At 44.2% G+C, this 24,158-nt stretch overlaps 1 protein-coding gene across 4 annotated transcripts in view; it reads left to right on the top strand.

The window, feature by feature from the left end:
• The window catches only part of LIG1 (DNA ligase 1), a 68,229-nt gene that overhangs the window by 26,373 nt on the left and 17,698 nt on the right, over positions 1-24,158 (top strand). For 2 of the 4 annotated variants that reach the window (XM_083162531.1, XM_083162530.1), the window contains 12 exons: positions 5,874-5,991; positions 6,081-6,194; positions 8,192-8,281; positions 11,644-12,042; positions 13,347-13,458; positions 14,448-14,555; positions 14,869-14,925; positions 19,114-19,286; positions 20,679-20,845; positions 22,362-22,438; positions 22,516-22,607; positions 23,063-23,162. In XM_083162531.1, the coding sequence (XP_083018657.1) occupies positions 5,874-5,991; positions 6,081-6,194; positions 8,192-8,281; positions 11,644-12,042; positions 13,347-13,458; positions 14,448-14,555; positions 14,869-14,925; positions 19,114-19,286; positions 20,679-20,845; positions 22,362-22,438; positions 22,516-22,607; positions 23,063-23,162 (1,607 nt within the window). The remainder of the gene's footprint in view (positions 1-5,873; positions 5,992-6,080; positions 6,195-8,191; positions 8,282-11,643; positions 12,043-13,346; positions 13,459-14,447; positions 14,556-14,868; positions 14,926-19,113; positions 19,287-20,678; positions 20,846-22,361; positions 22,439-22,515; positions 22,608-23,062; positions 23,163-24,158) is intronic. The other 2 variants (XM_083162532.1, XM_083162533.1) reach the window with 2 other exon arrangements.

The raw sequence follows: 24,158 nt of genomic DNA, 5'->3' as shown, positions 1-24,158 counted from the left end.
CAGAGTCTGTTCAACTGCCCGACAGTAGCGTTCCCGACCAACGGGACCATTCTCCCTATGGCAAGCGAAGAGAGCCACTGAGCCTGCAAGGGGCTTTTTTATGCTCCCCCCCCCCCCCATTGTGGCTGGGATTCCAATGTTGGTATACTGGCCGTCAGGATTCTGATCATCGTTGAGTCATACTGAACCCATAGAAGAGTAGCCCCATCTGTCTAAAAGTAGTTCTGTTTTTCTAAATTTGTAAGATAAGCAAAAAATTTTTTAAAAACGTTGTCTGGAACAAACCATGTTGCAAGGCAGGAAGACATGGCAGTCCCCACCTTCAGGATTTTCTTCTGTGTTAAGGTCCATACACACTGGGCGACTATTCCCAGCGTGTATGGACAGCCACGATCGCATACACACTGAGCGGCTTTCCCCCTGCCCGGCGTCGACCGAGGGCGGGGGGGGGGGGCGTCGTTGCATAGCAGAACGCTGTGCAAAGCTGTCCTGAACGGCTTTCCCGGCGATGATGCGGGAGCGCGCAGCAGCGCTCATCGCTGGGCCATACACACTGTGCGGCTTTGAGCTGAAAGACGCTCAAACCTCCTGTTTTGAGCGACTTTCACCTCAGTCGCCCAGTGTGTATGGGTTTTTAAGAAGACCTGGCAGTCCCCACTTTCAGGACTTTATTATGTGTTAAGAAGACATGGCAGTCCCCACTTTCAGGACTTTTTTCTTTGTAGGAACTGTTTTAGCGACTTCTGCTAATGGTAAAATAAGGCCTTTTGGTGTACACACATCTTAGTACAAATGGGTGTACAGTTGCGGCTTCATGCTACACAGAATCAGGTCCTGTGGGGTGGGGATTCGCTAGATGCAAAGTCTTTCCTGCGCCGTAACAGATGCAGATTCAATCAGCGGGGATCACTCCACACATTAACTACAGAGGGGGACTGTATGGGGGGGAGTTTAACACTCTGGGAAACCAATACATTCTGCATTTTATTCTGAATGTATGGGTTAACAGTAGCACGCAGTAATCCTGTGTTTACTCTGTGGGTAAACAAGGCTGTTTATTGAATAGCTCGGGGAGGCTATATAACCCCCACCCACGTGTCTAGAACTGGTAAATGTGTGGGAAGACAAGTGACCTGCATTAGATCTGGTCAGAGTGATTACAGCATATCTTTCTAGATTAGAACAAAGGATGTTAGGAAAGTTATCATTGGGCCACATCAAGGTCAAGCTCTTTTCCCCAATACACTCCTGGGAGAAGAATTATTTCAGACGTCATATCACAGACTTGTAAGAGGAAAGATTTGAAGTGCCAGAGATATTGAGGGCACTTTCCACGAGATCAGTGGGAACGCCTCCTGGGCACTGGCGCCAGCTTAGGATCTTAGCAGAACTGTATGTTTTTGTGTTTTCCTAAATAAATTTTTGGAAAATGTATTTTTTGGGGATGTAAAAAAACCCCAGCTTTAAATCTTGTGGCTGAAATAGTCCTGCTTTCTCCAGAATCTGTAGGCTGTGCTACGTCTGACGCTTAAGTTTTGGAAAGAATCTTTTTAGCCTTGGCAGTGAGATCTAGTGAAGGGGACGTTAACAATGAGAATACTAGCTTAGTGCTCAGAGATCTGTAGTGATTTCAGGGATTGATTTATGCCTGCAATGTTGTGAATGTGTTAATAGCTGGTGATTAGTGAATCAGCTCACATAGCTTTACAACCTGATGCGCGTTTACTTTGTATGCACTTTGTAACTGCTTAGCACAGCAGCGGAGTTATGTTGTTTCAAAACACTGAATAGAGAAGCTTCAATTACAGCTATTCTGGTGTTTCTGAGGAACTCCGGCGCAGCTGACGGATTCCCGATTCCTTCTCTGCTTGTGGCATAAGGGGACAGAAGCTATGGTTGGATCACTCTGGTTTACAGCAGTAATGTCTTTGTTTATAAACAAGTACACAAACACAACCTATAGCAGATGGAACGAGAATTGTTGACAAAGTGTTTACACATACAATTTTTTTTTTTTTTAGATAAACGGTTAGAACTCAATAGATCTTTGAATGGTACTCCGTTGAGTTGGTTTGTTCTACATTCCCATAACTGCAGTAACATTGCTGTCTGAAGCTTTCATTACAGTGGTTTAAATAAATTGTATCAAAACAAGGGGTTACGGCATACCTCCCAACATGGCCCATTCCAGGAGCTGCACAATGCTCTGCTCTGTTCTGGACTTCACTCTTAACGATATCACTCTTATGACGGACATCGCTTGTTTTGAACAGGTTAATTGATAAGAAAGGTGTTTCACCACAGGTGATGGCAATCACACATTACCAGGGAAGTCCAGGAACAGAGCATTCTCTCCCGCATGGAGAGGGTCGTGTTGGGAGGTATGGATACGTTCATTAGGTTGACCACTGAAGGTCGACACCTGAAATAGATTGACATGGCTAAGGTCGTCAGGGTTGAACGGCCGAAACAATCATTAGGTTGACAATGGGAAGGTCGACATTAGTTTTTTTTCACTTTTTTTGAGCTGATGTGTCGGCAGGCGGTATTTCATGCCCTACCATCCACTACGGTGTGGTGGGAGAATAAGTGTGCCAAGCGCAGCGAGGCACCTTGCCCGAAGCAAGGCGAGTGGAGTGTCCATATCGACTGTCGAAATTCGGGACTAAAAGCGAAAAACTCATGTCGACCTTTGCATTGTCAAATTAATGCTTGTGTTGACCTCCCGACCCTGTCAACCTATTTCAGGTGTTGACCTAAGGCCTGTCGACCTTCAGTGTTGGACCCAATGCATGTCTACCTAAATTGGGTGGACACAATGACCCCCTACCCTGGGACAAGTAACAGCGTCGCTACTGGTTAAATAAGATTCAAATGACTGCAGAACAAGACCATATTCTTATCAATGACCGTATTTACATTGCAATATACTGTATGAGTAATTAAAATCCTATGAACCCATGGAGTGGTTATCCCACCATACAGACACAATAGTCATATGATATTGGCTCTCGAAGACCAATAATTTTTGTTGATTAATTGTCCTAACCAGATATTTATCTGCATTATAAACATACAACGTGATCCTGTGCTATAATATGCCCAGTGATTGTATAATACCTATCTCTGGCATTATCCCGGTTGTGCGTGTCGGGAATGGCTGTTTGCCGCCACCCTTTGCTGCAGGACTCATGTAGATCTCTTGTAGAATTGGTGCGTCGCTGCTGTTTCTGTTGCCATTACTCCCTGGGTCCATGTGTCTCATGGAGTTCCTGCCATCGCAGGTGCTGGGTGTAGCAATCACACTCTCTCTGTGCAGCTGAGCACAATCCCACCAGTGGGAATCCCAGCGAGAGTCATTTTAATTCCAGTTACCAATCAGTTGGTGAACCTGTATGCACCAATCACTGTCCCTGCGGTGTCACATGATGCAGGTCTGCAATCAGTGAATTGCAAGGGAGATGAAAACCCTACTCGGGCAATATGCAATTGCCTTGAGAAAATTCGCAGACCAGCTTGGCTACAGTATTCTGATTCTGAGTGCCATACTTTTCCACAACTCGGTAGACCTGGTTCTCCTCTAAGATTACGTTCTCTATGCAGTCTATTCGGTTTGTACACAATCTTGTTATTTTAAGTCTTCTGCTTCTAGTCTGGTACTGCTGGTACCAGCGGTGCTCAAGTATTTGCGGTTCTGATGGTTCCAACCCGGTGCAAGTCAATCCAGTTCCTGGCTCTTTTTAATCCAGCTTCAGCCAGTTCTGTTTCTTCTGTCCCAATTGGTCGTCTCGGTAGCAATACCTGCCTTGTATGTCACCATTGGTACCAGTCCTTACTGTTCTTACAAATTTGCTTTACTTATCAAAAGTTCCTACTCACAACCACTGACCCTTGCTGCAGTACACGGAGACCCAAGTGGAGGGCCGCAACCTGCCAGTTCTCTGCAGCAAAACTTTATTCCCTTGCGGTGTCCCTGGAGAAAAGTGCTGGCTGGTTTAGACTCTGCACCTCTAGCTTGAGTGTTTGCCAACACCCTGTCCTCAGATGCATGTCTTGCGGTAACTTTGACACCTTCCCTTGTAAACATCACCTGTTCCGTCCATGCACAAGAGATAGCTTAAACCACCAAGCGTTCAATGCGTAGCTTCCACCACTGGTCCACTAGTCACAACTGGAAGCAGATAAACCTACAGTGGGTATGTAAAAGACACATGTATGTGTAAACATATTGGTCATTGCAAGGGGTTGGTATCGAAACCATGGCCTTCATTCATTCATTCATTCATGCCGGCAGTGTCATCCTGATGGTCGAAATCCCAGCAGTACCCGATAAGTGTATTAACCATAACAACCTAGAACCTATTAACTGCCGCAACCTAGAACCTAAGCCTAATTATTGTAATTACCATTGGGATTCCTCTGTCTGTATTTACGGTCTGTGTTCTGACAGGATCCACACCACATCCCAACCCTAGATATTGGTCCCTTTAAAATATTGCTCCCTTAAAATGAATATAGTAATGCAGGTCAATTGATGATTTTGTGTCCGTATTGGGTGTAAAGTTTTTAGAACCAAATATTCTTTTATTTACCCTTTTTTTTTTTTTAATGTTTGTGAGCACTATTTCTTAAACAGTTTTAATAGTTTTCTGTTTAAGGCTGTGTACACACGGGGGCGATTTATGTCTAATATCACGGGCAATATGGTCGCTGAGAGACCATATTGCCTGCATGGGTGTATGCACCGGTGATATATCGCCAGGTGCGCGCTCCCGTTTTCTCCCCCGTAGTGATCGATGGTCGCAGGAACATGCTCCTGCGACCAGCTGATTTCCACTGCCGTGCTCCCCCAGCAGTTTCTTTTTCATCAGCGACCATCTTGCATCTCGCTGATGCAAACGGGACACCCGTGTGTACGGGGCTTAAGAGAATTTAGGTTTTTCAATTAGCGGCTGTAATTTAACTAGGCTAATTGACCACATGGGGCTGTCAAATTAGTCCCAATGTTGACACTTATCAGGGATTTTTTTTTACCTGCCTGAGGTTGCTTTAGGTAAAAAATTTAACTCCTTTAAAAAAAATTAAAATGTAAAATTAACCTGCCCCCTCCCTCCTTTTAATATGCAAAAAAAATTACACACTGAGCAATTTGGTTGCTTAGCGATTTTGGTTTAAAATCACTCAGCGACCATATCCCCGGCGATATTGGCTGTAATCGCCCCGTATGTACGTGCCTTAAGACTTTAGTAGTGGCTTCAGTTAGCTGTGATAATTTACCTCAGCCTAATTGATCCCCATGGGCTATCCAATTAACCCCCGAAGTCAGTATATTTGCAGCTATTTTCAGGGCTTATTTTAGCAGACAAATAATAATGAAAAAGCCAGTGATAACCTATTTTCATGAACGCTGCAACGAAAACATATTGGGTGGTATTCAATTGTTTTCTTTACCAGCTTTGCAGCTTGCTATCACCAGGGGGCGATGAGCTGAAATGCGTGAATGTGAGGCTAAACTTGACCATAATGAGCGCAATAGGTTAAAAATAGATCAATTTAATGATCTCTCACCTTTTTTGATGGGGGATCGAGTGCAATATAACAACTGAATACCAACCATAGAATTCAGAGCTATGGTTTTCACCTCATAGATCATTCTTTGGGCGCTAAAAAAAAGTTACTCCATTTTTTTGGCTGGAAAACAAAAAATAAATGCATAATTGAATTCCCTCCTTACGTTCATAATAATAGTGAGTATACAGTATATTATTGCTGCAAGAAATAACGTGAACTTTCCAAGCATTCTACATAAGAATGTAAGTATTTATTGCACAATAGCATACAGTTAGTAATCAGCATATTCTCTTTTTGTTAAGGTTCCACAGGTGGCCACGCCTAAAGAAGTTGCTTCTGGTAGCAGTAAGGCCACAAACAGCCCCCTCACTACTGGTTCACCAGATGCCTCTCTCTCCAGCATTCCTAAGCGCAAGACAGGTATAACCTTATGTTACATTTAAAGACCTGGTGCATACGTGAATACACGACTCTTATAAATTGATCAATAAAACTGTTCTCTTTCCTAGCACGGAAACAATTCCCCAAGCGAAAACTGGAAGATACTGCGATAGAAGACGGTGTATTGAATGTAGAGTCCAATGGCCAAGAAGCTGCGGCTAAACGTGAGAAAAAAGAGACAGGTGAGGGAACAATTTGTTGTACGTATATTATTGCCGTTATTAGAACCCAATACAATTGTTCCTCTGTAGGTTTGTATTTCTTCATATAACATTTCTAGAGCCACCTGTGAGCACGTTCTCCTTCCACCACACCGATCACAAACATTTAAATAACAGGTGAAAGCTCAAACTGACGCTAGAAATTTTGGCGGGAGAATTGCTACTTAAGAAAATTAGTTGACCGCGTATTGGGATCAACTCAGGACCGAATGTGGCAAACACTACGATTCTGACCAACTTGCTATTCAATTTTGACTATATAGTCAAAACCAAATATAAAGAAAGTTAGTCAGAATTAACCATGTATAGACAACATAAGTGTAAGGTTGTGCGGAATATTAGAAAGTCAGACCGAGGAAGCTATCGGGTTTGTCAATAGAGAGCATGCCAATGATAAAGTGTTTTAAAATGTTTTTTATTAGACGTTAAACGTTACACCATAGAGCAACCAAGCCTACAAAGTACCCTTGAAATCACTATAGTCATGGACAATGAACTCACAAAGGGCCTGATTCAGAGTTCGCAAAAGCTAAATCTTTCTCTAATGGACAAAACCATGTGGCACTGCAGGTGGGGCTGATGTAACTAGTGCAGAGAGAGTTAGATTTGGGTGAGTCATTTTATGTGCCCGGTTAATACTGGCTGCTTTATGTTTAAATAACTGCATCATCGTGGGCGGTAGCACGGACGGTGTAATGGTTAGCATTACTGCCTCACAGCACTGAGGTCATGGGTTTGATTCCCACCATGGCCCTAACTGTGCTGAGTTTGTATATTCTCCCCGTGCTTGTGTGGGTTTCCTCCGGGTACTCCGGTTTCCTCCCACAATCCAAAAATATACTGGTAGGCTAATTGGCTCCCAACAAAATTAACCCTAGAATGTATTGTGTGCGTGTATGTGTGGTAGGGACTATAGATTGTAAGCTCCACTGGGGCAGGGACTGATGTGAGTGTTCAAATACTCTCTGTTTATGTAAATTTTACTTTAAATATGTTTATCTATGGTTAATACTTTCCTCATAGGATATGCAAAATGGCTGACCTTTTTCTTTTGACCATTGTCATGTCGACATTTTGCTTGTCGACCTTGACCATGACGGCCTTTTTCATGTGTCAACCAAGAGTGGCTGACCTAATGACTGCGTGCCGTGGTAAATGCAGCAGTGCCTGAATCTGCCAAGTACATAACATCAGTGATATGTACATGTCCTATTATTGTATTGTGAGTAAATGTTATAGCTGGTTAAAGCAACCGAATTCAAGGTTGTACTAAGCATTCAGGTGGTCCATGTGCTCTGTGGTGGGGGGAATCCAAAGGGTGCTTCACTAATAAAGGTGTGTACACGCGGGGGGTAATATTGGCTGAAATCGTTGGGAATATTGCCAGTGATTTGGAGTGCTGCTGGTGATAAATCGCCAGATGCGCGCTCCAGTGTGTACTCACTAATGGTCGCAGGAGCATGCTCCTGCGACCAGTGGCTTCCCCCGGCGCCAGGGAGGACAGCGGCAGAAGGATTCCCTTGCTGCTCCCCCCTTCCAGATGCTGCGCCTCCCCCCCCCCCCCTGTGACGCTGCTCCCTCCCTACTCCCTTCCAAGTGACAGCGGCTGCGGCTCCCCCCCCCCCCCCCCCGCCCCCTGCTGCTCCTGCCCCGCCCGTGCCGCTGCTCCCTCCCTCCTGCCTTCAGGTACCCCCCCCCCCCCCTTCTGTAGCAGTGTCTCCTTTTTATCGCTGATGAAAAGGAGACACTGATCAATATGATTGCTGGGTGATATATTGCTAGTAATATATCGCCAGCAATCATATCGCCCCGTGTGTACACACCATAAGTGTAATTCGGGTTTATTTCATATGTGTAACATAGTAGAATGAAGCAGATTAAGTGATTTCGTTTTTATTGTGTATGTTTCCAATTTGCAATTCTTCTTCTTAACTAAATTGATTTTTTTTTTTTTACAGATTTAAAAAAATCTCCTGTAAAGTTGGAAGAAAAAGCTGAAACTGAAGAAAGTGCCGCCGTCTCTACATCGGAGATTGTACCAGAGAAAAGTTAGTTAACACTTTTTATACATGAGTCAATTCAAATAAAGGGTGAAATGTAATATCATTTACACTGCAAGACCAGTTTGAAAAAAACTTACCAAATCTCTCATCCTATTCAATTTCACCCATAGGATTTGCTAGTGTATAGTGTGTTTGACATTGCCACATAATGTGCTGGTATCTCTTAACCATATAGAAAAACAGGTTTTAGCCACTGGGGACCTTTGTGTTTATGAACCTATACCTAAAATGGGCATGTAATTGAATCGGACAATCAAGTGAGTGAAAAACAGCATTCAGCAACCAGAATGAATGGGCGTTCTGAGCACATTTTACCATTGGCCTCAGTGCTGCCCAGCCGTATTCCCAGCCGCATGTACGCACGGTTCTGACTGAGCCGTTTGACTTTTGCAACCCTGAGAAGAGGCTGGCAAAGTCCATAGTAGAGCTGGTATCCAGTCTATGGGTTGACAGTCACTAGGTTGACAATGACAGGTCGACACAAGCTTAAGGTCGACATGGGCCTGAGTAAGGCAGGAAGAGGGTTGCCACCTGGGCATAGCAAAGGTCAAGCCTAAGATATTCTGTATCGCCATAGATCTGAGACACTGACTGAATCTGCCACATGAAGTGCCTGAAAACCAAGTCAGAGATACCTTCTGCCTCTAAGGCTATCACCACTGCACTGTATAGGCTGTAGGGAAAGCAAGATCGCATCCCCCTAATAGCCCTATTGCTGAGGCCATTATAACTCGTAAGCCTTGGAGAACAATTTATTGAACTGACTCAGCAGAGCGAGCAACAGATACGATGTGTGCCTTGGGCATACTGGGTGTTTGCAGTGACGTGCGGTGAGGTTAGTGTCAGGTGAGGCAGTTGCTGATTTTTGGGATTCTTTAACCCCTTCCCGACATTTGACGTACATTTACGTCATGGTCGGGATGTACTTCCCGACACATGGCATAAATGTACGTCATGCCTTTGAAGTGCCACCGCGTCTATAGACGCGGTGACATAGGGACGATGTCTGCAGTCCCTGACAGCAGACATCCTCCCTCATTGCCCGGGGGGGGGCAGCGATGCCCCCCGTCATGGGCGATCGCTGCGATTGGCTGTTCAAACGTGAACAGCCAAAAGCAGCGTTAAACTGTGTGATGTGTAAAATTTAGACTCTGCTGCCCCCTAGTGTCCAAAAAAATTAAAGGAGGTTGAAATAATGATTTAAAAATAAAGTTTAGATATGGTCTATGTTAGTTATTAACTATTTTGAGTGGTATGATTATTTGTCTCACAAGCAGAAAATTTTACATTTTGCAAATAGCAAAATGTACAATTTTTTTACGACATTTTGGTATTTTTCGCAAAAAAAAAAAAACTGTATCGACCAAAATTTACCACTAATTTAAAGTACAATGTGTCACGAGAAAACAATCTCAAAATCACTGGGATAAGTAAAAGCAAAAAATCTTTTATCACTTAAGTGATACATGTCAGATTTGAAAAAAAGGGCTCTGTCAGGAAGGCAAAAACATGCTGCGTCGGTAAGGGGTTAATTAATAAGACTCTATTTTATAGTTGTATCCATCCACTCTGGTCCTAGATTTACTTACTTGCTCTGCAGCTGCGCAACTCTCTGTCATGAGAATCACTCAGTTTATGTAGTTGGCTAATTAGTTAACTTTAGCTAAATAGCTATATATTATAATATGCATCCTTACAGCTTCATTTTATTTTGCAGTAGACTAGTACTGTACTACTTACTTGTATCCGGCAGGTTGTGTTTTTCTTTTAATTATTTAAATTAAAAAGAATTATAAAAAAAAAAATTGTGTTTTTGAATTGATATTTGCAGAAAATAAATTACCTGCGGTGAAGGAAACAGCATTTTTTTTGCACATGTTTGATACCTAGATTACTAAACACATAGTGAAAGGTATTCAAGGGAATGATCGTGAAATGATCTTCAGCAAAATCCATTACAGTATCAATAAACTGCAAAGCTACGACTAAATCATTGCCAAAAATTACGAAAATGTTTGTCAAGATCCATTGACTAAAAAATTTACTAAAATTTGACATTTTAATTTAGTCAAATTTTAGGAAAACGACTAAGACTAAAACTAAATAGAAAATCCCTGATGAAATTAACACTGCCGGCGGCCCGCCAAACCACACACCCGATTGTAATGTATCATACAATACCAAATAGGGTTTTGGCAGGTTTCCACGGCGCTACTTGTCAAACAAATGGGGTTCCTCAATATAGTGTACTCAAAAATTAAAAAAAAAAAAATTACAATAGTGTAATATTGTTAGGTTTGAAAGGTGTAATAGACTTTGACCATAATTATTATAACTCGTACCAGATGGTTATGTCTACACATTTAAGTAGACATAAGCGTTTTTTAAATGAGGGACAGGATATCGTCACCAAGGATCAATGACCTCTTCTTATCTTCTCCTTATAACGAATAGTCACTCATATGGGATGGAAAAAGGACATCATGGTGCAGTATATCCAATTTATTTACTTAAAAAAAGTAGTGTGGGAGGTATAAATATCCCTCCCCAAACAGCCAGAACCATATGCCCTGAGGAAGATACCGCAAGGTATCGATACCGGTCGGCTGCCTGGCAAATTCTGGTGACAGGGAGAAGGTTTCTTTGGACATTCTTACCGAATTCAGCATCCGGGGACGCCTGAGAGCGATTACATCATATGCTTTATTTGTCTGCAAATTCTTGTGGACAACACTGAATGGTGAGAGTCTTAAGATTCACATCCCTGCATTTTATATGTTTTTTAAGTAAATAAATTGGATATACTGCACCATGATGTCCTTTTTCCATCCCATATGAGTGACTATTTGTTATAAGGAGAAGATAAGAAGAGGTCATTGATCCTTGGTGACGATATCCTGTCCCTCATTTAAAAAACGCTTATGTCTACTTAAATGTGTAGACATAACCATCTGGTACGAGTTATAATAATTATGGTCAAAGTCTATTACACCTTTCAAACCTAACAATATTACACTATTGTAAAAAAATTTTTTTCATTTTTGGGTACACTATATTGAGGAACCCCATTTGTTTGACAAGTAGCGCCGTGGAAACCTGCCAAAACCCTATTTGGTATTGTATGTCTATTTGTTGAATTGGTGATTCAATCTCTTTGGAGGTGGTTACCGTGGCTGCTAATCAGCGCATGACTTTGTAGTCTGAACTCTTTTTTCTCACACTGTAATGTATCATGAAACTCTGGAAGTAATTGCGTTTGACAGTATCTCTTTGCAGTTCTCCTTCTGCTCTCTCTTGAATGAATCCACCCAAAAGAATTTGTATTTATAGTGTGGTTTTCTCAACAGCTTCAAATAAGTCCCCTGTGAAGGTGGGAGATAAAACAGCTTCAAATAAGTCCCCTGTGAAGGTGGAAGATAAAACAGCTTCAAATAAGTCCCCTGTGAAGGTGGAAGATAAAACAGCTTCAAATAAGTCCCCTGTGAAGGTGGAAGATAAAACAGCTTCAAATAAGTCCCCTGTGAAGGTGGAAGATAAAACAGCTTCAAATAAGTCCCCTGTGAAGGTGGAAGATAAAACAGCTTCAAATAAGTCCCGAGTGAAGGTGGAAGATAAAACAGCTTCAAATAAGTCCCGAGTGAAGGTGGAAGATAAAACAGCTTCAAATAAGTCCCGAGTGAAGGTGGAAGATAAAGAAGATACTGAAAAAAGTTCTGATGCTACATGTGAGGCTACGCAAGAGAAAAGTAAGAGGACATCTTATGCACTTAGCACAATAAAGGGTCATATTCAATTACAAGTGGTAAAATCTTTGCTTCAGCTTGAATGAATGCAGTTATCGCGCTAAGAATGCTATTCCATTGCTGAATGCTTATACTTTCGGTTGCACATGGCATTTTCTATGACATTAGCTACACAAAGGGGGGTATTCAATCCCCGCTGCTATTTCCAACAGGGGAAATAGCGGTGGGCGCCTATTCAATGCTGCCTTGACCAACAGCATTGAAGAGGCAGATCGACAGAACTTGCCCGAGTTTGAACGCTGTCCGGCTCGGTTTGTCGATAACGGCTTTGAATTGTCACGATCATGGCCGAATCTCGACAGTCCACAGCCGTTTAAACGAACACGCCCCCTTTTTGCTGATCGGAAGCGGGACATTGAATCCAGCCTGGCAATATGTTATCGTGCAAAACGAAAATGGGCCAGGGTCGCGACTGTTGGGACAGATCGACAGTCGTGACCCGAGATTGACTACCCCCCTAAGTGTAGGGAAAAATAGTAAAATGGGTTATGCACACCCAAAAAAGTATAGGTTTCTAAGGGGTTAAGTACATAGCCCCTTTCTAGTACATTTTTTTTGCCGATGCTGGTTCACATGGAGGGAACCGAATTCGGCATTTCAGTGCCTGTGCGAACGATGCATTGGTGGTGTTGAGACTTGGGAACGCCCAGCGTTTCATGGGCATTCCCACGGGTATGTGGCCAGGCCGATGCATCCCAGGGGTGGGCATCTGAGGTCACATGATGTCAGCCGCCTGCCCTGTTTTCGTCCTGCAAATATAAGTCTTGTCTCCACCAACTAATATCGTGAAGGCAGGAGAAGTCATTCGATGGTCGCCGATATCGAATGATTTCACCTGCTGTGGGCACATGCGAAGAGATGTTTCACATCCCCTCGCATTGTTGTGAGGGGAAATGAAGTCGGGAGGGCAGGGATTCACCGGGGCAGCGTCACATGGACCCTGTATAAGCTGTGAGCTTCCCATCTTACCGAGTCAATTAGAATGACCCCCTTTGTGTATATATTGTTAGACTTGGTACATATGGCCAATTAATTTAGAAAATTGTGCAAGATCTATGATCCTTTCTGAAACATGATCTGATAAAATATTGACACAGCGTATTTTTGGTCGGTTGTCCTTGAGGGTGTTTTTACTATGTGTCTTTCTGTGGTATAAGCAAATCCTTAGAGCTGTGAATTATACGTCCTATCGCTAATTGCCTGTGTATCATTTACTGCTCCTGACCCTTTTTTCTTTTTACTAACAGCTGTGAGCCCGTCCTCTATTAAGTCAGAGCAAAGTCAAGAAATATCTGAGAAATGCGTCGTGGAGAAATCTTCAGCAGATGCTCCAGCAAAGCCAACCAAAAACCTTGGCAGGTATAGAGCTTGAGGTTCCATATTTGAATACTGTATCTCCACGTGATGTTATTTTTGTATATTGTTAACTAATGTATACAGTTATGAGTGTGATTTTTCTATTTTGTTAGTCATTAGGTTCAAAGGAGGTGGGTCAGTCATTCTTTTTTGCTGGGTAGAGGATCTAGACAGGAGATTTTTATTTATTTATTAACCATTTCTTATATAGCGCACACATATTCCGCAGCGCTTTACAGAGATAATTTGAACATTCACATCAGTCCCTGCCCCAGTGGAGCTTACAAGCTATATTCCCTACCACATGTGCACACCGACACGGACATTCTAGGGTTAATTTGTTGGGAGCCAATTAGCCTACTAGTATATTTTTGGATTGTGGGAGGAAACCCACGCAAGTACGGGGAGAATATACAAACTCCGCACAGTTAGGGCCATGGTGGGAATTGAACCCTGTGAGGCAGTAAAGCCAACCATTACACCATCCGTACTGTATTTGATATGGTAAGCCTCCAGGCCCCTGATAAAGGAGGTCTCCTAGCAGCACCCACTCTGAGCCATAGAATTGTCTACTATAAGGCTATACAATAATAGCACATACCAATATATCTAAATTGAGAGCCAGTTTACCAGGAGTCACCCCTAGATCCTTCTCGTGGCACTAGAGCAGTCATTTTCAACCTTTTTACCTTGCGGCACACTAATGCTGCTTTCACATTGCCTAAACGTTTAAGACCCAGTATTTCGAAACGGTATTTAAAACAGGTCTGAGCCACAAAACCCTTTTCACATTGCAGGTGAAAACCGTTTTTAATAGCATGTAATACCATTCACTCATTTAACACTGCCAAAAAACTGCTTTGAAACGGGTAGGACACTACTTTTTAACCGTTTAACAAATACCCATCAAAGCCTATCTCACAAAAAGCTTTATTGAATCTGTGTGCTGGTAATATTGTACAGACCATTATTGTTCATTATTATTTTCTTAGTTTCTTCGGAGCCGGTAAGCAAGACGTTCTAGATAAACAGACAGACTATAAACCGTCCAAAAGTGGTTATCATCCTATCAATGATGCCTGTTGGAATAAAGGCCAGGTGTAAGTATTTCCAGTTTAGTTTGGTTCTCTGACTATACTATGCTGCTGATCTATTTATTTCAATAAAAATAAATACCAATAAATTAACTACCACCCTTATTTTTGCTGAAACAGACACATTCCTCTTCCCTCTGTTACACCTGTCGCAAGTTTGCATTTTATATCTGTAATTTCTGTAGTCTCCAACAAATCCTATATATTTATCCCTTACAATATGTGGCTTTAATGGTAACATGTTTAAAGGTATGGTTTTATCATATTTAACAGCTTGCCTCCATTGTAACATCATATGGTCTGGTTTTCTTTATTTTAGGGTACCGTACTTGGCAGTTGCTCGCACATTTGAGACCATCGAAAATGAATCTGCACGGTAATTTAATCTTTGCTAATGTCAGCTGGGCCCTTCTGAGCGATATCTTTTTAAAAATTGGGTAGTGTGTATGGGGCTTTAGCTTTATTTTTACACTGCAATTAACATTTCAGTTTGAACACATCCCACCCACATCTAATTCTTTGCACATGTTACATCTGCCTCACATGCAGTTCAGCTTGGTTTTACCCAGTTTTTTGCTTTTTCACTTTACTTATTTTATTTATTTATTATTTATTTATTAACAGTTTCTTATATAGCGCAGCATATTCCGTTGTGCTTTACATGATTTACGAACATGAATCAGGCCATTTGTCTGTAATATTGCTCCCCAGAACTAGAAGCATTACAGGTATTTAAAAACTCATATTTAAATGAATGGACGACTGCTGATTGGCTGAGAGAGCTCTCAGCCAATCAGCAGCTGCCTATTCATTTTAATATGTTTTTTAATTCTCCTGCAGCCTGTTCCAAGCCTGCAGCTGCCATAGTCCCATTAATGTATCTATCACTTTACAAAAATCAGACATTCGTTCTATTCGGACCATGCTGTCCCTCAGCCTGTCTCTTAAGGCCCCCATACACTTTGTTGACTTGTCCTAAGGACAAGTCAGACCTGATTTCCCTTGAACTCCCCGGGAGGGCCCACATACAATTTGGCACTCGACGTGCCATTTTTTACCAGTGATAAATCACATACGATTTATCGCATGTAAGGGCACCCGGGTAGCTGCAGGTGGGGAAAAGGCTCTAGGAGCTGCGGGAGGCAGGAGAATTTAAAAATTCGATACTTGTTTCCTAGCACGGCCACAATCTTGGGCATCGTGTACCTTTAAGTTAAGGTACACGATGCCCACGATGGACCCGATTTCCTTTGAAATCAGGTCCATTTTGCTGGCAAAGGAAAAATCGCGGGCATCGCGTCGGTCGGGACCATTAACATTGGCCCCGATGCGACCGACGCAATGCCCCCGATTTTGCCATAGGCTTCAATGTTAAAATAATTTTTAACATTGAAATCGGGAGCATCGCGTCGGTCTTGTGCCATAATGGCACAAGATGAGATGGACTTGATTAAGTCCATCTCACATAGTAAAAAATGTGAAATGGGCCAATATGGGGGGGGGGGGGGGCAGCGGCAGCATTTCATCCTCGTTGTCCAGGGGGCTAGAAGAGCTGACATGCGGCTCAGCAGAGTAGGTGAGCGGGTTGTCTGAGTATGAGATGCCGCTGGAATAGCTGACACGCTGCTCTGAGTTGAGCAGCGTGTCAGCTCTTCCAGCCACATCCAGTACCTCTGCAACGCTGACAGCCCGCTCACCTCTCCTGCTGAGAGCGGCTGTCAGCTGTTACAGGCGCATCCAGTCCTGTCCCATCTCCGCTCTAGCAGCCGACTGTACTTACACGGCATGTGAAACCTGTGCGCGGCTTTAGAAATGTTTTAAATAGGCAGGGCGTGGAGACCTGTAGTTAAAACACTTGTGATTGTCTGCCGGTGGCCACTGCACAATGATTGGGTCCCGGCAGCCACTCCAGTAATTGGCTCACAGCTGCAGCACAGCGCGTCCCCGGGGACTCCTTCAGTTTGAGAAACTGGGTCCCCGGTGACAAATTTAGAGTAAAATATGCGGTATAGCGCGTTTTTGCGAACCCTGGTTGGTAGATCTCGAGGACCGGTTTGGCCACCCCTGCTCTAGTGGTGGCATGAGACAGAGTCTATAACCCACACAAGTGGCTCAGGTAGTGCAGCTCATCCAGGATGGCACATCAATGCGAGCCGTGACAAGGTGGTTTGCTGTGTCTGTCATCGTAGTGTCCGGAGCATGGAGGCGCTACCAGGAGACAGGCCAGTACATCAGGAGACGTGGAGGAGGCCGTATGAGGGCAACAACCGAGCAGCAGGACCACTACCTCCGCCTTTGTGCAAGGAGGAGCAGTGCCAGAGCCCTGCAAAATGACCTCCAGCAGGCCACAAATGTGCATATGTCAACTCAAATGGTCAGAAACAGGCTCCATGAGGGTGGTGTGAGGGCCCGACATCCACAGGTGGGGATTATGCTTACAGCCCAACACTGTGCAGGACGTTTAGCATTTGCCAGAGTACACCAAGACTGGCAAATTCGCCACTGGCGCAATGTGCTCTTCACAGATGAAAGCAGGTTCACACTGAGCATGTGACAGAGTCTGGAAATGCCAAGGAGAACGTTCTGCTGCCTGCAACATCCTCCAGCATGACCGGTTTGGCAGTGGGTCAGTAATGGTGTGGGGTGGCATTTCTTTGGGGGGCCGCACAGCCCTCCATGTGCTCGCCAGAGGTAACCTGACTGCCATTAGGTACCAAGATGAGATCCTCAGACCCCTTGTGAGACCATATGCTGGTGCAGTTGGCCCTGGGATCCTGCAAGACAATGCTAGACCTCATGTGGCTGGAGTGTCAGCAGTTCCTGCAAGATGAAGGCATTGATGCTATGGACAGGCCCGCCCGTTCCCCAGAACTGAATCCAATTGAGCACATCTGGGACATCATGTCTCACTCCATCCACTAACGCCACGTTGCACCACAGACTGTCCAGGAGTTGGCGGATGCTTTAGTCCAGGTCTGGGAGGAGATCCCTAAGGAGACCATCTGCCACCCCATCAGGAGCATGCCCAGGCATTGTAGGGCGGTCATACAGGAACATGGAGGCCACACACTGCTGAGCCTCATTTTGACTTGTTTTAAGGACATTACATCAAAGTTGCGTCTGCCTGTAGTGTGTTTTTCCACTTTAATTTTGAGTGTGATTCCAAATCCAGACCTTCATGGGTAATCAATTTGATTTCCATTGATAATTTTTGTGTGATTTTGTTGTCCGCACATTCAACTATGTAAAGAACAAAGTATTTAATTCACTCAGATCTAGGATGTGTTATGTTAGTGTTCCCTTTATTTTTTTGAGCAGTGTGTGTTGATGTCCTAGTGTAACTTGGAAAGCAAGGAGCAGCTGAGTGACTTTAGTGAATGCTGCCTACATAAATCCTTTTTTTCCCCGACACCTAGTGTCATTATGTTTCACTTGCTATCTTATCACCGGACAAAATCCACAAAAACTTTTAACAAATGGATTGTCCATGCAGTTTGCCTTTCATACTCTCACACAATGATTTAAACCCCCTGCAGTATCCACATAGCAGGACTCCTAAAGGCCCCCATACACTACGCGATTTGGTCCCGATTTCACCCAATTCTGGAGGATTGGGCCGAGAAATCGGGTGAAATTGGCCAAATTGCGTAGGGTATGACATCTGATCTGATCCGATGCGCGGTCCCGTACGCATCGGATCAGATCCAGATGTCGGACGGGCTGCACATAAGATTAATCATATGCAGCCGTCTGGGGGAGCGGAGCATCAGGAGCAGGCTGGCAGTGGGGACCTGTCCGGGGAGCGGCAGGAGCAGGGAGTGGTCCGGGGAGTGGCACGAGATGTACCTGCAGGCAGGGAGCGGGGACCGTGGCGCAGTGCAGACTCAGAGCAGAGAGACCGGGGGCGCGGCGGGAGAATCAAAAGAAATCCTATGCAAAAGACTGGGCGGCCGCTGATTGGCTGGGAACTCAGCCAATCAGCGGCCGCCCAGTCTTTTGAATAGGATGGTTTCTATTCCCCCGCTGCTCTGCGGTCCCCACGGAGAGCGGGAGAATAGAAACTCCCCACTCCCAGCCTGCCGCTCCCGCCCCCCCCCCTCAGACTGGTCCCCGCGCTCCCACGGACCGCAAGCTCCCCAGCAGCTCCCCGGATTTTTACATGTGATAAATCGCATCTGATTTATCACATGTAAAAAATGGCACATCAAGTGCCACATCTTATCAAGCTCCCCCGGGGAGCTGCCGGGGAAGCTCAGGGGAAATCGGGGCTGACTTGTCCTTAGGACAAGTCGCCCTAGTGGGGGGCCTAGGGGGCCTTTAGTCACATATTGGGCTGTGACTGTGTTAAAGTGTGTGCCTCCACACTAAACTGTTTGCCGTGGCCGCTCGCACCCGGCGCATGCGCAGGAATGCACATACATAGTTATAAAACATGGGACCAGATTAAGGTCCATAGTCCCGCCAAGTCAGTTTATTCTTTAGACTACATAATAATAATACAAAAAAAAAACCGGTTCTTGCAATGTTATTTGTGTGAACTTTTTTTCCCCTCTGTCTTCATTAGCCTAAAGAACATTGAAACTCTGAGTAATTTTCTGCGCTCCGTCATCTGCTTGTCTCCGGGGGATCTTCTACCTTGTATCTATCTCTGTTTGAACCGCCTGGGACCTGCTTATGAAGGTCTTGAGCTTGGTATTGGAGAAACCATATTAATGAAAGCAGTTGCACAAGCAACAGGTATGAATGTATTTTTTAAACATTCTGAAAATGATGTATTTATTGAGTTTTCTTATTCGAATAGTTTTTAGTTAAGTTCTGTCAGTGCTATTAGCACATTCAAAATATTTGCACTATGCAAACCTATATACAGATCAGTCCACGTACAGCTAGCCTTCTTTCCTGTTAAACTGCCCTTCCAGTCACGCCATGCAATGGCAAGACTATATAGCGTTGGATGTTTTTTTTTTTTTATATAGACTTTTTACGCTAAATAGCTTCTCCTGGGTGGCACATCACCTTGAAAGACCAGGTGGTGGGGTCACCAGCAGGTCAACTGGTCACAGATTCTCTAGGCTCTGTAAGTGTCATGTGTTTGCATACATAGATGCCAGTTTTGGTAGTTATGTCAGAATAAAAACATGTGGCCTTGCCAGCCTGAAGTTGCGGAGGTTCGTGCCGGGACCCTTGGAATGTAAGCACCTTAGTAGCGCAAGAAGTGATACTATTGACTGTATAAGGGACAAACATTGACATCCAGGATGTTTTATAATAAGAAATGTGCTAATATTGTGAGCAGAATACATTGAACTAAATATGAAATTTAAGGCCCTCATACACTTGTCCGACTTACACCCGATTCCGACGTTTTGTCCTGAGAAATCGGGTGAAATCCTCCCATATTGGATATATTTAACATCAGATTTGATGCTTGGTCATGTGCGCATCAGTCTTGGATGGACAGATCATAAGATCAGTCGGAATCGGACCTATCAGTGGGACCTTGTTGGTGCTTTTTAGCACCCGCAATGTATCGCATCCGATCAGGTCCGTAGGTGTGTGCCACCACTGGCACACAGCTATAGTCTGCAGATCGTGGAATTGCTGGGAAGGAGAAGCACTCTCCCTGCTCTGCATCCTCCGGGGAACAGGCAGTGGGGGGCACAGAGATTTCCAAGCTCCTATTTAAATTAATGGGTGGCCGCTGATTGGCTGAGAGATCGCTCAGCCAATCAGTGGCCACCCAATCATTTGAACATTCAACTTCCCCGGCACCTCCCCTGGGGGGCACTTTTTACATGCGATTTATCGCATGTATAAAATATGGGGGCTGCCAGAAATCAGGTCTGTCTTTAGAGCATGTGATACTTGCTACATAATGTGGTAATATTCTGTAATTTATAGTGTTTTAAATAATGTAATGTGTTTGCTACTCAGTATATTTTGGATAACCAATTTTCTTTGCCTAGGACAACCCAAAAACTTGCTATACAGTAACTGTTGAAAACTCTCACCAGGCAACAACAAATTACATTGTGTTACAATCCAAAATAGGACTCGCCTTCAGCTACAACTTTCAAGCAGATTGGTTTCTTTTAGGTGCAACTAAATGTTGGAATATCTATTTTTCAGGTCGTCATTTAGACAAAATTAAAGCTGAGGCACAAGAAAAGGGCGACCTGGGGCTTGTAGCGGAGAGCAGTCGCAGTAACCAGCGCACCATGTTTACACCGCCCAAGCTCACTGCGTCGGGTGTCTTCAACAAGCTGAAAGAGATCGCTAAAATGACTGGCAACGCCGTAAGTGCTAATGTGATGTGCATGGGGCAGGAAAGGAACCTTGGACACTGTATTCCTCTCTTAACCAAGGTTTCGGCAGCGGGATACGGTCTCTAGGTCAACAGTATGAAGGCTGACATACAATAGGTTGACCATTACATTTTGACACAGCTTAGCTTGACACAAGCATTAGGTCAACAGTGGGAACGTCGACAGTCAAACGGTCAACGTGGGTTTTTCATATTCCTTCCCCCCCCCCCCCACAAACTGGCAAAATTTCATACCCTACCATCCACTAGGGCATGGAGGGAGAATGGAATAGTGTGCCGAGCGCAGCGGGGCCTCATGCCTGAAGCATGGTAAACGGACGCGATGTACTGATACGGTGTTCGTGATGACTTGACGTCACCACAGACACAAAACCATGAAAAAAAATCATGTTGACCTTCCCATTATCGACCTAATGCTTGTGTCGACCTTCCAACCATGTCGACCTTTTAGTGATCGACCTAATGTATGGTGGGCCTTCATATTGTCGACCCTATGACCCCTACCCTTGGCAGCTGGTTGTTTCAGCCTACATTGTATGAGAAATGGATACGGTTCCACAGTAGAAAGAAACCACTAGTACGTGGACATAATGAGAAGCGATGTTTTTGCGGTTCTAGACACTGCTCTCGCCAGCGGAAAGCCGTACATACTCCTAAGTAATACACTTTCGCCTAAGCCAAATGGTGGCGCTCCTCATTGTTCGGGGGAAGAAGGTTGCACAAAAATATTTTCTACAAAAACTGATAAACTGGATATACAAATGACATGAATAAAGTGTACTGCATGTGCGGCTGCATATAGGTGTGTGACTATGGCCCTTATTCTGGTTGGTGCGGTAATATCCGCGTGCGTTCGTGCCGCCGATGTTTTGTGTCTGCGCATGTGCAGAGGCGTCTCTGTGCATGTACGAGCGGGGCGTACGGCCAAATCCTGCATGAAATGTGAACACTCCGACCAGGGGGTGGAGAGGGGCGTGAAGGGCTATTTGGGCTCATTACCATATGCGTACGCCCCGCGTTCCCATGCAAACGCTAGGCGTACGTATGTTAATGCGGCCGTGACGCACGTGTAGGGGCGGGCATATGACATCGCCGGATGTCAGCTGCCCGCCCAGATCCCTGCTTTTGCAAGGAAAAATGTCCGTGTGGTCTGAGGTTGCGGGAGCTGGTGGAACACTCGGTCCTGCATTCGATGGTCTGCGACCATCGAATGATGGGGGAGGTTCCCTGAGATCGAGGAGGCGTATTCCATGAAAAATACACGTGCGGTCCGTTCGGACAGCTTCTTGCCGCGTACGGACGGAGTTGGCGATCCGTATGGAAGGCGGGGTTTCGCACGCACGGTCCTGGCCGCATATACGGATCCGGCCGCACCGATCAGAATAAGGGCCTATATCTGATAGAATTTATATAATGTAGATTAGCGAGTTCTTGGAATCCAGTTTTTAATGTTGATCTGGTTATAATATATACCAAATTTATTTCAGTCTATGAATAAGAAGATTGATATAATCAAAGGACTGTTTGTGGCCTGCAGGTTTTCTGAAGCACGCTATATTGCTAGGTACGTATTATGAATAGGTAGATGATATAGAATACTCTTTTGTATTGGTGTCATTATTTATCTCCTACTTTCCTTAGATCACTGGGAGGAAAGCTTAGAATAGGACTGGCGGAGCTCTCCGTGCTCTCAGCTATTGCCCAGGCAGTATGTTTGACCCCACCTGGCCAAGGTGAGTAAAAAGGGCACATTTACTAGGTTTCTAGCAGAGACTCCGTTAACGTTTGCTACGTTCTCATAGATAGGGGCCCCAACTTGACTCCACTTCAGAGATGTGGTCTGACCAATGACTTGGCAAGCTGTGACATTGACTTAGTTCTGTGTCTCTATCCCCTTGTTTGTGCGTCTCAAACTTGTATTCATTTTAGCTTAGATTGGGGAGCACCTTCTGAGGACTGTGCTATGCAGTTCTGGTTAGACACTAGTTAGGCAGCAGACCGGTCGGTCCTACAGCCATACTTTTACCACAGTGAGGAAATCTCACTATTACAGTATCTGCTGAAACCAATCTCCATTGACCCGTCATTACTTTGACCTCTAACTGTAATAAATATTTATAATGTGACTATTTTATATTTATTCATTGTGTCTTTACAACTGTTACAATATTTTGCCACTTTTTTTTAGACTTTCCACCCGCAGTGTTAGATGGGGCAAAGAAAATGAGCGCAGATTCTAAGAAAGCCTGGATTGAGGAACATGCTCTGATACTGAAGCAAACATTCTGGTTAGAGTTGTATTCCTTTATCTTTATGTGTTTATAATTACATATTTATTATCCCATAAGGCTAGTGGGGCATTCCACACGCCTACATAGTATAGAGCACCTCATGGAGGTATGAGGTACAGTCAGCGACTAGCATATGCAGCTAGTTATCTCACCATTTATTTTTAAATCTCTGAAAAGTCTGTAGTTCGGTTGCTTGTTTTGTTACGTATAAGAGGGCGTGGTATAGCCAGTCCACACAAGCAAAAGGTAGACATTCGTTTTCCATGTTTTTTTTGTTCTGATGACCCCTGAGCGTGTGAACCCCAAATTAGTGTACAGCGTTCACTTGCATGTCTCACTATGCTTGTGGCCACGTCCCTCTCTCCTCTCCTGCTGCACTCGGCACACTGTTTCCTTCCCATTCAGAGTCTGTTTGGATAGTGAAGTATGATGATAATAAGAAAATGCCCCAAAAACTCCATGTCGACCTTTTCGTGTGTCGACAATAGCCACATTGACAATATTGACTGTCGACCTACACATGGTCTGTCAGCCATCCAGTTACCCAACTTAAGTATCAATGTCAATATTAAACAAACAATGGTATTATTTGTAAGTCTACCTAAGTTTAAGCTCTTTTTTTTTTGTCATTCCATGTTTTAAGTTTCCCTATAATGAATATCTTCGTCTTTTTATTGTATAGAAACACCACAATTTGAAATATGTGATTTGGGCCAATTTCACCCGATTCTGACAGATCGGGCCACGAGATCGGCCCAAATAGCATATGTATGACATCTGATTTGATGCGCGGCCCTGTTCACATTGGACCGGTGTTGGAGGACGGACCTGCAGAAGAATAAATCAGAATTGGACCACACAGTGGCACATTCTGGGTGCTTTTTAGCACCCACGATGTATTGGGTTCGATTCCGTTCGTAGGTCTATACTAGCTCTGTCTCATCCCTGTCTGCGTGTCCGAACGGTGGGCGGCGGGCAGGAGATTTTGAAAAA

The sequence above is a fragment of the Crinia signifera genome, chromosome 19, assembly GCF_055691185.1.
Source record: "Crinia signifera chromosome 19, ASM5569118v1, whole genome shotgun sequence".
Classification (NCBI taxonomy): Eukaryota; Metazoa; Chordata; class Amphibia; order Anura; family Myobatrachidae; genus Crinia; species Crinia signifera.
This window is presented reverse-complemented; position numbering and strand designations above follow the sequence as displayed.